This window comes from Marmota monax, unplaced genomic scaffold, assembly GCF_021218885.2.
Source record: "Marmota monax isolate L192 unplaced genomic scaffold, Marmota_monax_Labrador192_F-V1.1 WCK01_AAM20220418_F8-fsc00023, whole genome shotgun sequence".
Taxonomy (NCBI): domain Eukaryota; kingdom Metazoa; phylum Chordata; class Mammalia; order Rodentia; family Sciuridae; genus Marmota; species Marmota monax.
Window position 1 is genome coordinate 665,729 of NW_026692907.1, and position 16,748 is coordinate 682,476.

General features: G+C 40.1%; 1 protein-coding gene and 1 pseudogene across 4 annotated transcripts in view; one reads left to right on the forward strand and one right to left on the reverse strand.

The window, feature by feature from the left end:
* The first annotated feature begins 7,259 nt into the window (after window positions 1–7,259).
* Window positions 7,260–16,748, forward strand: part of Osbpl9 (oxysterol binding protein like 9) — a 142,752-nt gene continuing 133,263 nt past the window's right edge. For 2 of the 4 annotated variants that reach the window (XM_046450942.2, XM_046450943.2), the window contains exon 1: window positions 7,260–7,414. In XM_046450942.2, coding sequence (XP_046306898.1) covers window positions 7,304–7,414 — 111 coding nt within the window. In that variant the 5' untranslated portion in view covers window positions 7,260–7,303. The remainder of the gene's footprint in view (window positions 7,415–16,748) is intronic. The other 2 variants (XM_046450940.1, XM_046450941.1) reach the window with 1 other exon arrangement.
* On the reverse strand, window positions 11,709–12,438 carry LOC124096898 (large ribosomal subunit protein uL23-like; annotated as a pseudogene).

The window sequence follows — 16,748 nt, forward strand, 5'->3', positions numbered from 1 at the left end:
CCTCAGCAATTTAGTGAGACCCTATCTCAAAATAAAAAATAAAAAGGACTGGGGATTAGCTCAGTGCTAAAGTACCCCTGGGTTCAATCCCTAGTACAAACTCCCTGCAAAACATCAACAGCAATAACAAAAAGCCAACCTAACAAACGTGGTTACATAAACAATTATCCAGTTACACAAGTTAGAAACCTTGGTATTATCTCTGACTCTCATTTACGCCCTCCCTCATTTAATTCCATTGCTTCGTGAGTTTTCAAAAAAAAAATTTTAATACTGGAAATTGAACCCAGGGGTGTTTTACACCCCTAGTTATTTTATTTTTTATTTTTGAGATAAGATTTTGCTAAGATGCTGAGGGTCTCACTGAGATCCTAAGGCTGGCCTTAAACTGGCAATCCTCTTGCCTCAGCCTCAAGAGTTACTGGTATTATAGGCATGTGCCGAAGTGCCTGGATAGTTTAAAAATCTTATTTCTAAAATGTTTTTTAATAAATATATAGTATAGTTATCTTTCCTGTTCTTGATCCCTGTTCTCATTGTTTGAGCTTAGACCCTTTTTATTGCTTGCTTGGCTTTTAAAAAGTCTCTTTGTCTTCTTGTCTACAATCTTGCCCCTCTGTCCCCAGTTTTCTGCCAGGATAATCTTTGGCTGGGGTTATAGCTCAGGGATAGAGTATGTGCCTAGTATACACCAGCCTTGGACTCGATTCCTAAAAGAAAAAAAATCATGCCTTTAACATTTATTGATATTCTAATAATGGCAGGATGAAGTAGCCTCAATTCCTGTCCTTGGTGAGTTTATGAAGTTAATAGTTAACACTATCTCCACCTTTTGGCTCTGAGTCTAATCTTTTTCCGCTGTACTTCAGCTGCCACTTCATTCCATGCAAGGCCAGTCACTGAGGAATGTAGGAATGAGAGCTGATGTGTTTCTACCACGTTTAATTTTAGCAGATGATCCAAAGCATGGAGTTTGACACTGTGTAAAATGTAGACAAAGTGCTGTGGAATTGGACATGATCTTAGGAGTCAAGAACTGCCCTTGCTCCTAACTCTTCCTGATGACTGGTGTTGTGACATTTGAAGCAGAGTCTGCTGATGCCTGGTGATCCTGATGAAAGTCAAAACTGACTTAGAAGTTGATGATGCTGTCTATATCATGTCTAAGACATCTATTTACACACCTAGACAATGCAAATACAGCTTGCAGCTGGGGTGAAATAAATCTGGGAGTAAAAGACCTAGATTCTAGTTCTGGTTTTGCTTTTCACTAGTCGTGTGAATTTGGACAAGATATTCAATAACTTTTTGTTGTTGTTGTTTTTATTACTGGGGATTGAACCCAAGGGTGCTTTTACCATTGAGTTAAATCCCCAATCTTTTTAAAATGTTTTAATCTATAGACTTTGAGGCAGGCTCTTGGTAAATTGATGAAGTTGGCCTCAAATTTGCAATCCTCCTGTCTCAGACTTCTGAGTCTCTGGAATTACAGGTGCATGCCACTGTGCCTAGCATAACTTTGTATACCAGTAACCTCATCTGTAAAATGGATATAATAATATAAACCTTGAAGGATGGTGGTGGGAATTAAAGGAGAAAAATTTAGATGATAGTACTTAGCAAAGTCCTGTAACCTAGGTAAGTTTCAATGGAGACATAATTTAAATCAAACAATAATTATTAAGCAACTTCTATGTGCTAGGTACTGGGCTGGTTTCTAGAAATGCAAAGACAGTTAAGACATGATTCCTTCTCTTAAAAGGCTAAGGGAGGGGCTGGGGTTGTAGTTCAGTGGTAGAGTTCTTGCCTAGCATGTGTGAAGCACTGGGTTTAATTCTCAGCACCACGTTAAAAAAATAAATAAATAAAATAAAGGTATTATGTCCATCTACAGCTAAAAATATTTTTACAAAGAGGCTAAGGGAGGAGTAGTAATAGTAACTAACACTATGTAAGTCTTTTAACTTAACCTGAATCGTGATGTTTCAAGATCATCACACTTTGGTTACTCCAAAAGACATCTGTAACAGGAGGGTTTCTGTTGATTAGTTTCTGGAACATCAATTTTTTTTCAGTTCAAAACTTTACATATTTAGTACTGAACCAACTGAATCTACCACTATAGCACTTTCATAGCTAAAGAAAGACCAGATACATAGTTAAATATGCTAACTGTCCAGACAGTGGTGACATTTTCAGCTTGACATGGTAAGATGATCATGATCTTGATACAGTAAAAATATGTGTGCCATCTCATGTGCAATTCCTTATAGATCCAGGTTGATTTCCTCCCATGTATCCTCTTGGAGTTGTACCTGATTTTATTACCAGTTTTTATCCTAATCCATTGATAAATGGAATGATTTTTGTTTTTTTATGACCAGGAATTGCTTGATCCTCAAAGCCTTGTGAGAAGACATAGCAAAGAACACAGTCAAGTGCGGGCACCATTATGGTGGAGAAAAGGCAAAGACCTGGAACATCAATTTTCATGAGAAGTGTGTAATGTGTTTTGGGTAGACCATTGCAGCAGAATAAAAATTCAGACATGTTTACATGAACTCAGATACATGTCACTGAATACTATCAGATAGTTAGGCAAGTGCGTTAGTTTCTTTGAATCTCAGGTCCCTTACTTATTAAATGTTGAGATTTCCAGGCACAGTGGTGCACAACTATAATCCCAGCAACTCAGGAGTGAGGAGGACTGCACGTTCCAATCCAACCTCGTAATTTAGTGAAACCCTGTTTCAAAATAAAAAAAAAAATTAAAGAAAAGGCTGTGGATGTAGCTGAGTGGTAAAGCACCTATGGGTTCAATCCCCAGTATCAAAAAAAAAAAAAAAAAGAGAGACTGACTCAAAGGAGTACAGCAAAGATTAAATGTGATAAGCTATGTAATATTTTTGGCACAGTTCCTGATACACAGTGAACAATAAGTGGTGGAATTGAGGAAAGTACATCTAAAAGGAAAGAAACTGGCTTTATATTATATTAAGTTGCATGTATGTTTTGTGTCTTTGGTTATCTAGTGCTTGTTCTCTACCAGGCATTGTCTAAACTTTTTATCCATGTAAGTTCATTTAATCTTCCAAACAGTCAGCTTGAAGGCAGTTACTATTGTTATTTGTATTTTAAAGATGTGAATCTGAGGGGAAACTAAGATACAGAGAAGTTAGAAAACTTGCCCAAGTTCACTTAGCTACTAAGTGTTGGATACTAAATGTTTGTTGTACAAACTCGGGTACAGTCAGTCATGCATCCTTTAACAACAAGAATACTGTCTGAGCATTTGTCATTGTTGTAGGCCATTTTGTCATTGTTCAAACATCATAGCGTATACTTACACAAACCTAGATGGTATAGCTTACTGTGCACCTAGGTTATACAGTATAGTCTATTTTAAAAATGTACATGTAGACATACCTATGATAGGGAACAGACAGATGTGAACAGTGGAAACATGAGATTCTATAAACTGGGCCCACTGTGCTGATCCCTAGGTTTTCACCTCTGAAAAACAATTTACCAGGCTGGGGTTGTGACTCAGTGGTAGAGTGCTTGCCTAAAATATATGAGTTAGGCAAGTGGGTTAGTGTCTTTGAATCTCAGGTCCCTTACTTATTAAATGTCGAGATTTCCAGTTCAATTCTCAGCACCACATAAAAAAATAAAGATAGTGTGTCCATCTACAGCTTAAAAAAAAAAAAGCAATTTACCTGTCGGCCTGCCTGACTTAAGTCCACAGGATATGTTACATTCCTTAGCAAACTACCTGTTATCTGTTGAAGAAATGCAGGACCCAAAAGAAGAACACAAGTTATCTTGAAACAAAGCTGGGGGCGGTGGTGGGATGACTTTTATGAACCTTACACAGACCAGATCTTGGAACTAAGGGAGATAAGGCTAATTCCCCCTAACCATAAAATCTGTAAGAACAGGTTCCAGTTAGAACTGGTCAGCATGGGCCAGTGACCTAGAGTTGTTATGGCAGTGGGGACTTGAAAGTCTGATGTCACCCTGCTTTCAGTCAAAAGCAAGAGGTGGAGCCAGGTGCATGCAAGCCTGTAATCCTAGTGGCTCAGGAGGCTGAAGCAGAAGGATTTCAAATTCAAGGCAAGTCTCAGAAACTTAGTGAGATCCTTAGCAACTTAGTGAGACTCTGTTTCAAAATAAAAAAAATAAAAAATGCTGGGGATATAACTCAGTAGTAGAGCACCTCTGGGTTCAATCCCTAGTACCAAAAAGAAAAATTTAAAAATGAAGACACAGGTGGCTGGGGTGGTAGCTCAGTGGTAGAGCACATTGATCCTCAGTACCACATAAAAATAAAGGTTAAATTCTTTTAAAAAGAAGGAGACACAAACACAATTAGCCTAGGCTCACACAGGGACAGGATTATCAATATTATTGCTTTCCACCTCCATGTCTTGTCTCACTGGAAAGTCCTTAGGAATGATAGAACACATGAAGCTGTCATCTCCTCTGATAGCATTGTCTTCTGAAATATCTCCTGAAGGAGCGGCCTGAGGCTGTTTTATAGTTAATTTTGTTTTTTTAATAGTAGGAGTGGGGGGGGTTGGGGAGCTTGTGTTGTGGCTCAGTGGTACAGCGCTCGCCTAGCATGTGTGGGGCACTGGGTTCTATCCTCAGCACCACATAAAAATAAAATAGATTACTATGTTCAACTAAAACTAAAAAATAAATGCTTAAAAAAATAGTAGGAGTACACATTAGTTTTTCCTTTTTTGTGCTACTAGGGATTGAACCCAGGGAAACTTTACCACTGAGCTACCTACATCCCTGCCTCAGCAACTTAGTGAGACCCTGTCTCAAAAAATAAAAACAACTGGGGGATATAGCTCAGAGCTAAAGTGTCCCTAGGTTCAACCCCCAGTACAAAAAATAAATAATTAAAAATAAAAAGAAACAAAGACTGGACTCAAACTAGCTAGCAATCCTCTGATCCTCTTCCTCAGGCTCTGGAGTTCTTAGATCACAGGTGTGTGCCACCGCATCCTGCTTAGAGACCTACAGTCTTTACTTTCTAAACATTAAGAGATTATTCATTTCTGGGTTGGGGATGTGGCTCAAGTGATAGCGCGCTCACCTAGAATGTGTGAGGTACTGGGTTTGATTCTCAGCACCACATAAAAATAAAATAAAGATATTGTGTCTACCTAAAAATAAATATTAAAAAAAGAAGATTATTCATTTCTCTACCATCTAACTCCAGACCCCACTGACATCTAAATCATTTTCTCTGCTCTCCCTCTTGTTACTACGGAAGAAACAGCTGCTCCTATAAAAGATCAACTTTTTCACTTGGGCTTGGGGCTTACCAAGAGTTCTACTATTGCTATTCTCCTCTTTCTCTAGGATGTCCCCAGTATTTCTCTTCTCTGGAAATCAGCAAATTAACACTTTCTAGTACTTTCACTCAAGACTGAAAAACAAGAAAACAAAGAAGCCCTCACTTACCCTCTCTTCCTCTTCTAGATAATGCTCCACTTCTTGGTTCCCTTTCTAGTTCTTTCTGCTGGTATTTGTGTGGCTGGCTTTTTCTTATCCTTGACATCTGTTTAAATGCCACTTCCTGTGACAGGCCTACCTTGACCCTCTAGTATAAAGTACCCACCCACTGACTTCCTTTTTCATCAGTTTATTAAATTCTCTGGCAAGGGTTTATCAGTAAAACCCTGTTCTTGTAACTCCAACTACTTGGGAGGCTATGGCTAAAGCATTTTGAGTTGAAGGCCAGCCTAAACAGTTTAGCAAGAACCTGCCTCAAACAGTGGACACATCCAATGTCAGGAATTGAATAATTTTCTTGTTTAGTGTTTACTTCTATCACAGAATGTACTTTTTTTTCCCCCCAGAGATTGAACCCAGCAGTGCTTAACCACTGAGCCACATCCCCAGCTCTTTTTATTTTGAGATACAGTCTCCCTAAGTTACTTAGGGCCTAAGCTAAATTGCTGAGGCTGATCTTGAATTTTTGTTTTTTTAATATTTTTTTAGTTATACATTGACACAACACCTTTATTTTGTTTATTTATTTTTATGTGGTGCTGAGGATCGAACCCAGGGTCTCTCACGTGCAAGGCGAGCGCTCTACCACGGAGCCACCACCCCAGCCCCCTGATCTTGAATTTGTGATTCTCCTGTCTCAGCCTTACAAACTGCTGGGATTACAGACCTGTACCACCACATCCAGCTACAGAATGTAATCTCTTAGAGAGCTCTCTCATTAAATGTTGCATTCACTGGACCTCCGACAGTGTCTGGATATAGTATGTGGTTTATAACCTTTTTTTTTTTTTTAACATGCGGTACTTAGAATCCAAACCAGTGCCTCACACATGCTAGGGAAGCGCTCTGCCACTGAGCCACAAATACTTATACTGCCTTTCTAGGCTGCAAGTGATCTGCTTTTACTTCTCCAGCCTAGCATCCTACCACTTTTCCCCTGGCTTACTGCTACAGTAACATTGAGCTTCTTGCTATTCCTAACATCTGGTCTTTACAATTAGAATTCCTTCAGCTTGAAAGTCTCTTCCCCCAAGTCCCTCCTTCATTTTCTTCAGGTCTTTGCTTTGGTCAAAAGTTACCTTCTCTTTCAGACCTTCTCTGTTTAAGAATCTAAAAAAGCAGGGGCTGGGGTTGTGGTTCAGCGGTACAGCGTTCGCCTAGCGCATGCGAGGCCCTGGGTGCATGCGAGTCCCTGGGTTCGATACTCAGCACCACATTAAATAAATAAATAAATAAAACAAAGGTACTGTGTACAACTAAAATAAATATTAAAAAAGAATTTAAAAAGGCAACACTAACTTTACTTCTTTCCTTGTTAAACTATTTTCCAGGGCACTTACCAATTTTCAATATATCATTTACTATGTATTTTCATGTTTCATTTACTATGTTTTGTCTAGTGCAAAACAACAAATGTTTATTAATTGAATGGGATTTGTGGAACAAATGCATAAGTGAATATCAGAAGTGAAGTATTTTGGTATTATCGCGGCTTATTATTATTTATTCCTTGTGTGAATAAATAATCATAACAGCAGTATTCATGCTTGCATTCTCGCTGGCTGCCACCGAGCCCTGCACACAATAGTCGCCCTGAGCACGCGTGTTTGACAGTGATTGCTGGGGGCGTGGGTCCGCGAACCCACCCACAGCAGCCGCCGCTGGCTCCGCCCCGGCCCCGCCCCGGCCCGAGGCGGCCCCGCCCCCCGCATGCTGAAGGCCATATAGGCGAGTGACGTCAGGCCGTTTGTTGTCATTGGCGGCTCCCAAGATGGCGTCCATCGTGGAAGGGCCGCTGAGCAAATGGACTAACGTGATGAAGGGTTGGCAGTACCGTTGGTTTGTGCTGGACTACAATGCGGGGCTGTTGTCCTACTACACGGTGAGTTCTCGGAGGACAAAGCTCCGAGCGCCTCGGGGACCTTCCTTCTTGGGTGGAGGTGAGGGACCGGGACTTTGGGTAGCCGGGTTGAGGTTGCTAGGCTGGGGGTGCCGCCGTACGAGAGGGTTCCCTTGTGGGGGAGGGTTTTGCGTCCTGCATAGCCAATGAGGGTGAAGGAGATGTAGTTGCAGCCAATAAACAGGCACTAGCTGTCTGATTTATGGGTTGGGGGCAAGCCACTTTCTTTTTTTTGGGGGGGGGTCTGGTTTTAAGCAGGTGGTCGTGTCCCACGCGGTTGTGAGCTGGTCGTAGTTATGGTTTAAAAGGTCCGGCTATGCGGTCCATGCCGCCTCTCCACGTTGTCGTGGACTTTACACAGTACTCTCAGGCCCTGTAGACGGCCGCACCCCTTAGGTTCCCTCCAGGGAACAGAGAGCTCTGCTTTTTTTGCAAGCGTAGCCCGAAGAGCCTGGCCATGTCCAGAGGTGACCCTCGGACAGAACCAAGGTGTCCAGAATTCCTCCTGTCTGTCCAAGTTGGGGGTGTTATTCAAGGGATGCATCCCATTTTTTCAGGGGGAGACGAACGTAACCGACGCCTTAACTTTTGAGAAAAGAGGATTTCCTATGCCCGCGGGTCTCTTTAGGCGAGAGGTAGAAGGCATAGTGCAGTGTCCCCTTGAAAGTTATATTCTGGATGGGCTGAGTTGAGGGTTTCATTGTCGTTAACTCGGAGCAATGATGGTGGGCAAGTAGGTGAATTCTTATGAATTTTGTTTTCGATTACCCCTGCCACCCCATAGCCTTAGAGATGGAAGGTCAGTGGTATCTGAGAAAGAAATTACTTACAAAGTTATTCCTCTGCATGGTGTATAGTTAATAGCTAACGAGAGGGAAGAAATCACTTAAAAGGACGAAATGTCTTGAAGGCTTTAGAAAATAAGGGAAAATAAAATTATGGAAGAGTTAATGTTGATGAGAGAAATGGGAACATATTTACGCATTCATTAAAAAAATATTGAGTTCCTGCTATGTGTGTTTCCATGCCAGCAAGAATCAATGATGATGAAGACATTCACTGTTTCTCTTCTCAGGAGCTTTCATTCTAGTGGGTCCCTTAATTCATTTTGCTCTTAATAACGCTACAGGATAGGTACCTACCTATTCATTATCCCCATTTAATATCCCCATTTTACAGTTTTGGAATCTGAGGCTCCAGGCTTTTATGTAATTGCTCAAGATCATATAGGCAAGCAGTAAGTGGTGGAATCAAGATGCAAAATTCTTGGCTTTCCAATTGTTTCCATTAAGCTTCACTTTCACTACAGGAAGGAAATATGTGAAAGCTCTAAGTTAATAAGGCAAACCTGCGAAAGTTAAAGTATTAGTTTTCATCATCCAGCTATCAATTTCCTTTCTCCACCCTTTTATGTGGGAGAGTACTAAACCTTAATGAGTCTTAGGCCCGTTTTTTAAGATTATTTTTCTGTAGGAATGGAAGAGAGGCGACTGAACCTCATATCCTGAAAAATCTGGAATTAGAAAATCCCATGAGCTAGATAAATGATGAGTAATATTTTGTTTCAATAAGTGTGAATCAGAAAAACACATGGAACCTATTAAATTTATTCAAGCTAGAGTAATTCCAGTGAGTGGCACTATGGAATTAACTTACTTTACAAATCTGAATGTGGTATTTTATAGGAGAGGTCCCAAGCTCTGGTTCTTGGGAGGTACTAGCCCAGATATAATGTTTCTTTTTCCTGTTAGTGTATGTCATTTTTCTGCCTCCTTTTGGTTTTTGAATACTTGGACAAATACCTCTTTGTCTTACTGGCTAAATACAGGTTTATTTTTTTTTTTTTTCATATACTTCCTTTTCTTTGTCCTTAATACACTTATCCTCCCTTTTGAGACTAGATTCTATACAACATTATCCTTGCCAGAGGAAGGAGGTATCATATTTCTCACTAATGGCCATTTAGAAGTTTTGGTCTCCTAGTTCTTTTTTTTTTTTTTCCCCCCTCGTACTGGGGATGGAACCTAGGCGTGCTTTACCACCATCTTCACTGGGAGTACGGGAATGTACTGCCACACCCGGCTCCCCTAGTTCTTTTGTGTTAAAGTATTTGCTTGCAGAGTAATGTGACACTAAAATGATACACAACCCCTAATTAGAGGCATTCCAGTAAAGATAGGAAAAGGATAGGTATTCACTGGGAAAGCAGGAGACACTTTGAATGTTGATGATGAATTCTGTACATTTGGACATTTTTTCAGGATATTTGGATTCTGAAGGATTTGAACATACATATTAATGATTTGCATGTGGCTGATAGATTGCAGCTGTATTTTCTAGGACGAATATATGAATTTGTTATACAGTATTTTAAGCAGGGGAATAAATAGCAAGTCACTTTATTTCTTGTTTCCAAAATCACTTGGGCTCTAATCTGACTCTGTGGTTCTTCATCTATGGGTATCCCTGAAAACTCTGAACTAAAACTACATTGGCCTTATTTTAGAGTCATCCTATCCTGAGAATGGATATTGAGATAATCTCAGGATTGGGTTAGGATCACTGAAATTGCTGTGAACTGAATAGATTCACCCAGGCCATTCTTTTTTTTTTTTTTTTAATATTTATTTTTTAGTCTCAGGTGGACACAACATATTTATTTTTATATGGTGTTGAGGATCGAACCTAGTGCCCTGCGCATGCCAGGCGAGCACGCAACCGCTTGAGCCATATCCCCAGCCCCACCCAGGCCATTCTTCATCCTGGATGTTCACTACACTTCACTAAAATCTAGGATGGAATATTTTCTTTTGTTTCATAATTTATTTTGTTTTTATAATATTGAAAAAAATTTTTTTTTTCCAGTGCTAGAGATTGAACCTATGGCCTTGTGCATGCTAGGCAAACTTTCTATTACTGCACTACATTGCCAACCCAATACTTTGCTTTTGAAAAAGAGTTTCATATTTTTATTTTGCCCAATACAAAACTAGAGAAACTGATTACCTCCTTTAGGAAAGTAGATTTAGGCACTTGTTTTCCAGTTCTAGCTGTGTCTCTTAGTTATATTTAATAAACTGTAGTTCATACAGCAAGCATTTATTTAGGACTGACTTTGAAATAGGCATTGTACTGTCTATGTTGGGACTGTAAGCATGAAGTAGAGATAATTCTTTTATGTAGGAACTGACAGCCATCTTCCTTTTACCCACCCTCACTTTATGAATACTGTTCTTATTCTCAAGAGATAGAGACTTGCTGGTCTCTGTTCTCTCCTTGAGAGATAAAAAGTTGTTCTTCTCTGTTCTCAAGAAGCAGTAACTTGCCTTCCGCAAAATCAGGTGATGCTTGCTATGCCAGTAACAAGGGCTAAACCTGCCCCTAAAGGACGGCCATGATTCTGACCTATAAAAGGTAATGCTCAAGGGGGATTTGCTGCTGCTCTCCCTCTTCTGCTGCTCTTTCCTGCTTGCTGCTGCTCTCCCTCTCTTGCTGTTTTTTCTGTGTGAGACAGCCTTGTCAGGTGTCTGACAATAAATCTGCTCTGTAATTGGTGTGCCTGTGGTTAGTCCTGCACCACTTGTCTTTCAAGTGTAGCAGAGTAGACCCTTAGACATAATTTCAAAACAATATGATACTTTCTATAATAGAAATATGAAGAATGTTATGGGGACATGGCTTAGAAAAGGCTGGAGACATTTGAGTTGACTTAATGGAGGAAGATAGAAGAAGAGCATTTCTGGCAATGGGCAAAGATATGCATATACTGGGAAGCTTGAGAACATAAGGTGCATTAGAAGGGTTTTGAGAAATTCTTTTTTTTTTGTGGTACTAGGATTGAACCCAGGGCACGGTGCATGCTCTACTACTGAGCTATATTCCCAGATCTCCACTTTTTTTTTTTTTTGGTGGGGGGAGTACTGGGGATTGAACCAGGGGCAATTTGCCACTGAGTTACATCCTCAGCCCCTTTTATTTATTTTTTCCTTTTATTTACTTATATGTGGTGCTAAGAATCAACCTCAGTGCCTCACAGATGCTAGGCAAGCACTCTACCATTGAGCCACAACCCCAACCCTTTTTATTTTTTATTTTGAGACAGGATCTCACTAAGTTGCTTAGGGACTTGCTAAGTTGCTGAGGCTGGTTTCAAATTTGTGATCCTCCTGCCTCAGTCTTCTGAGTTGCTGGAATTACAGGTGTGTGCCATTGCACTCAGCCCTTTATTTTTATGTTGCAAAAAATGTATGTTTAGAATGAGGTAGCCAGACTCTGTTTAGATGATTTCAATTTTGTTGGCAGTGGTCAAAGCATCATAATCAGGAGCCAGTTGAACATATACTTTTTTCACTCCTTCGGGCCTGAAGAGTGTTGACCTTGGCCACATTAGCATTACAGAGCTTCTTTGTAGCCTAGGGATAACACCTTGGCCACATCAGTATTACAGAGCTTCTTTCTTTTGTTTTGGTACTGGGAAATGAATCCAGGGGCACTTAACCACTGAGCCACATCCTCAATCCTTTTTTTGTATTTTATTTAGAAATAAGGCCTCCCTGAGTTGCTGAGGCAGGCATTGAACTCTCTATCCTCCTGCCTCAGCCTCCCAAGCCACTAGGATTATAGTAGGCATGCACTGTTACTCCTGGCATTACAGAACTACTTTTTTTTTTTTTTTTTTGATCAACTTATTTAATCTAGCGTTTGTTAGCCTTAACATCCACAATGAGCATAAGTGTGTTGTTATCTTCAGTCTTTTTCTTGGCTGACTCAGTGGTCAGGGGGAACTTGATGACAGCATAGTGATCAATCTTGTTTTCCCTGGGGCTGCTCTTCTGAGAATATTTGGATTGCCTCTGGAGTTTTAATATCTTGGGTTGCTGAAGTTAGGTGATGTACAGATCTTCTTGTAGCTGTGGATGCCTTTCAACACTGCTTTTTGGCCTTCAGAGATTTTCTTTGGCTTTGGCCTTGGGAGGGGCAGGAGCTTTATTTGCTTTCCATGCCATATTGGTGGAAAAGCTCCCAGCCCTTTATTAACATTTTTTTTAATTTATTATTTTTTTTATAGTTGGACACTTTATTTATTTATTTTTATGTGGTGCTGAGAATCGAACCCAGGGCCTCGCATATGCAAGGCGAGCACTCTACCACTGAGCCACAACTCCAGCACTCCCCCTTTTAAAATATTTTTTAGTTGTTGGTGTACCTTTATTATTTATTTATTTAATTATTTGTGGTGCTGAGGATCGAACCCAGTGCCTCACACATGCTAGCCAAGTGCTCTGCCACTAAGCCATAACCCTAGCCCCCCAGCTCCCTTTTTAAACATTTTATTTTGTTTTATTCCTAGGTTATCCATGTTGGCTTCCAACTTGCTATCCTCCCACCTCAATCTCCTGAATAACTGGGGGTTTTGAGAAATTCTAAGCAGCTCTAGTAGAAAGTGAGATTGAATTCAGAAGGTATTTGGAGCTACAAGTTAGGCTTGGAGTTAAAGATCTGTTGGATTATAGCACAAAATTGGTTATTTGAAAATTTATTATTAGATGAAATGCCCAGGGAGAGCTAAGGATATACATTTAGGAACATTGTGTGAATTGTGAACTGTTAGTGTAAATCATGATCACAAAGGAAAATGAGAAGGAAAGAAAATTGGAATAGGTGAGATATTGATATTCAAGGACCTGGAAGGTTAGAAAATTCATGTCTTTTGTTAATTTATCAAATGTGTATTGAGTACCTACTGTATGTCAGGCATTTTGCTAGAAAGTGGGAAATAAAATAGAAATCAACCATACTCAGGATACCTAGAGTGTACTGAGTGGGGGGTAAAGCAAGTAAACTATGATGGGAAGCACAGAATATTGGAGGGGCCATAGTTAGGCTGTGTGACTCCTAGAAGAGGCAGATTTGTTTTGACCTGAATGAAGTAGAGAGGTTAGGCAGGTGACTAGAGAGGGAAAGGTGCTTGAAACAAATGGAATAAATGTTTTTGGAGGAGACAAGAGTAAGGAACTTGTCAGTCCTGGAACTTAAGCTGTGCAATAGGCAATAGTGGGAGATAAACTGGAGAACTAAGCAGTGGGGCAGATAATAAAAGGCTTTTTTGGCAAACTCTGCTAAGAAATTTGAATTTTATCTTTAGGGCAGTCGAGAGTCATTTTGGTGTTGCAAGCAGTTTTTAATTACTAAAAAAAATTTTACTTTAGAAAATTTCAAATATACATAAAAGTAAAGAGGATAGAAAAATGAATTTCTGTCATCCAGCTTATACAGTTATCAACATATGGCCAACCTTGTTTTATTAATAATCTTATTAGCTCCTTTCTCCTCCATTTCCTAAATACCACATTACTGCATTTCATTTGTGAATATTTCAGTATGTGAAACTCAAAGTTAAGGTTTTTGTCTTTTTTTGGAGATACTAGAGATTAAACTTAGGTCCTTGTGCATGCTGGGCAAGCACCATCTATTGCTGATCTACATCCCTAGCCCCAAAGTTAAGATTTCTTTTAAAAAATGTTATCAAGGGGCTGGGGTTGTGGCTCAGTGGCAGAGCACTTGCTTCGCACATGTGGGGCACAGGGTTCAATCCTCAGCACCACATAAAAATGAATAAACAAAATAAAGATATTAAAAAATGTTATCAAAATACCTTTATTACAGTTAAATAGTAACAATAATGTATTAATACCAAATATCCAGTCTGTTCTGTTTTGTTGATTATCTCAAACTTGTCTCCCTTATCAGTGGTTTGGGTTAGGATTCCAAATGAGATCTGCATATAAAAGTCCTGAGTATCTTTTAATATTTAGATCTTCTGTCCCTCCTTTTTTCTTCGCCATTTATTTGTTTAAGAAACCAGGTCCTGGGACTGGAGATATAGCTTAGTTGGTAGAGTGCTTGCCTTACATGCACACCAGCACCAAAACCAAAAACCAAACAAACAAAAAACAGGTCCTTTGTTGAATTTTCCACATTCTGGATTTTGTTGGAGACATCCTTTTAGTATGTTTAAACATGTTCCTTTGTCCTCTTTATTTCCTATAAACTGCTACTTTGAGCTAGAAGCTTAATCAGATTAGTTCTTTTTTTCTTTTGAGCAAAAATACCTCATAGGTGGAACCTATCAAATCAAGAGGCATAAGATAACTGGTTTTCTTTCTGTGAGGTTAAAACTGATCAATAGATTTAGGTGAAAAATGTATTTTTATTTATTAATTTTTTGTACTGGGGATTGAACCCAGAGGTACATTCCTAGCCCTTTATATTTTTTAATTTGAGATAGGGTTTCATTAAATTGCTTAGGGCCTTGCTAAATTGCTGAGGCTGACCTTGAATTTGCAGTCCTCCTTCCTTAGCCTCACTGGGATTATAGGCAAAATATGTATTTTTTAAAGTATGCTGTGGTTACTGAGGAGATTGTTTTTTGGCAGGGCTTAGTGATTGAAGTGAGTGAAAGGGGAAGAGGAGGATGATGACATCCAAGTTTTTGGTTTGAGCTGGATGAATAGGGAAGATAAGAGGTTCTGGGAGAAAGGTGGTTGCTTTTGGGTATATTGAAATTGAAATAAAGATGTATTAATAGTTTGGAGCTTAGTACAAAAATCTGGGCTGCATATAAATATTAGTTTTTTATATATGAGTACTGGAGAGAGTGACTGTGAAGAATAGATCTTTGGTTATGACACTGAAAAACACCACTGGATTAGTTATCTATTGCTTGGTAACAAATTCCTCTTAAACTTATTAACTATAAACCACAACTATTTATTATCTCATAGTTTGTGTCAGACTTGAATGGTTCAGGCTCAGGGTCTCATGATTGCAGTCAAAACATTAGTCAGGGGGTTGGGAATGTGGCTCAGTGGAAGAGTACATGAGACTCTGGGTTTGATCCCCAGAGTGCCTTTCCACCCCCCAAAAAAGAGACATTAGTCAGGATTTAGTCATCTGAAAGGCTTGACCAGGGTTGGAAGATCTGCTTCCAAAGTGATTCACACAGTTGTCACAAAGCCTGTTTCTTGCTGACTGTTGGAAGGTGGCCTTATTCCTTACCAGGTAGCTTCTCTCCATTGGGTTACTTGATGTCATCATGACAGGCAGCTGGTTTCACCCAGGTAGAGTAATCCAAGTGAGAGCAAGGACGATGACTCCATACTTTTCATGACATGTTCTCAGACCATCACTTTTGCCTTATTCTATTCTTTAGAAACTAGTCATTAAGTTCAGCACATGTTCCTGTGGGAAGGAATTTTATACACTGGGCACATTGGGGGAGAAGGAGGATTTACCGCTGCCCACTGCCGCAGTCTGGCTGGGCACAATTCAGGAGCCACTTGTCAAAAGAAACGAACTTTATTTTTAGAACCACACACCGCACCACACAGCTCCTCAGGAAAAACCCTCAGAGCCCAACTGCCACCATGGGCTTCTCCCAAGCCTCTCCACCTCCCCCACTCCTCCTGCTCTTGAGGCCCATTGGCTGGGTCGTGTGGGTGGAGCCAAAAAAAGTCCCCCAATGAGCAGCTGCGTGGTCTGAAAGGGCGGGGAAACAGCCCAATGAGCATCACCGCAGAGGAGCCAATCAGCTAGAAGTTGCTGGGGCCGATTTGAGCCAATCATCAGCTGGCAGCTGGTAGTTTGCTGGCAGCTGGAAGTTTGCTGGGGCCCCTTTGGCTGTGGCTCTCAACACCCCACCACCCTTTTTTTTCAGTCCTGGGGATTGAATCCAGGGGTGCTACATCCTCAGGTCTTTTTAAAATTTTGAGACAGGGTCTAAGTTGTTGAGTGTATTGCTAAATTGCTGAGACTGGCCTCAAACTTGCAATCCTCATACCTCAGCCTTCTACATTGCTGGGGTTACAGGAGTGTGCCCCTGTACCCAGTTGTCTCTACTTTTTGAAAGGAGAAATTATGGCATAATTTTAAATCACCAAAACTTTATGTAAGGGATTGTCATAAGAAAAGCCTGAATAGGGGAATGAAAAGGGACAACCAGAGATAAAAGAGAAAAGCCAGAAGAATGTGATTGTCATGGAAATCAAGGTGGGGATAGTAAGTTGGCCTGAATACTGGTGAGAGGATTGATTAGATAAGGGCTAATACATATCTACTAGATTGATCAACTTGAACATTGATGTCCTTAGTGAAAGCAGTTTGTATGGAGGGGTGGGTGTGGAAGACAGATTGGAGTGGTTTGAAGAATAAATAGGAGGAAGAAGTAGATCAATAGATGTGGATTATTCAGGATGATTCATTGCTGAAAGGGCAGAGAGCCATATGGAATTGAGGGGAAGGGCTTTAAAGTTAAGAA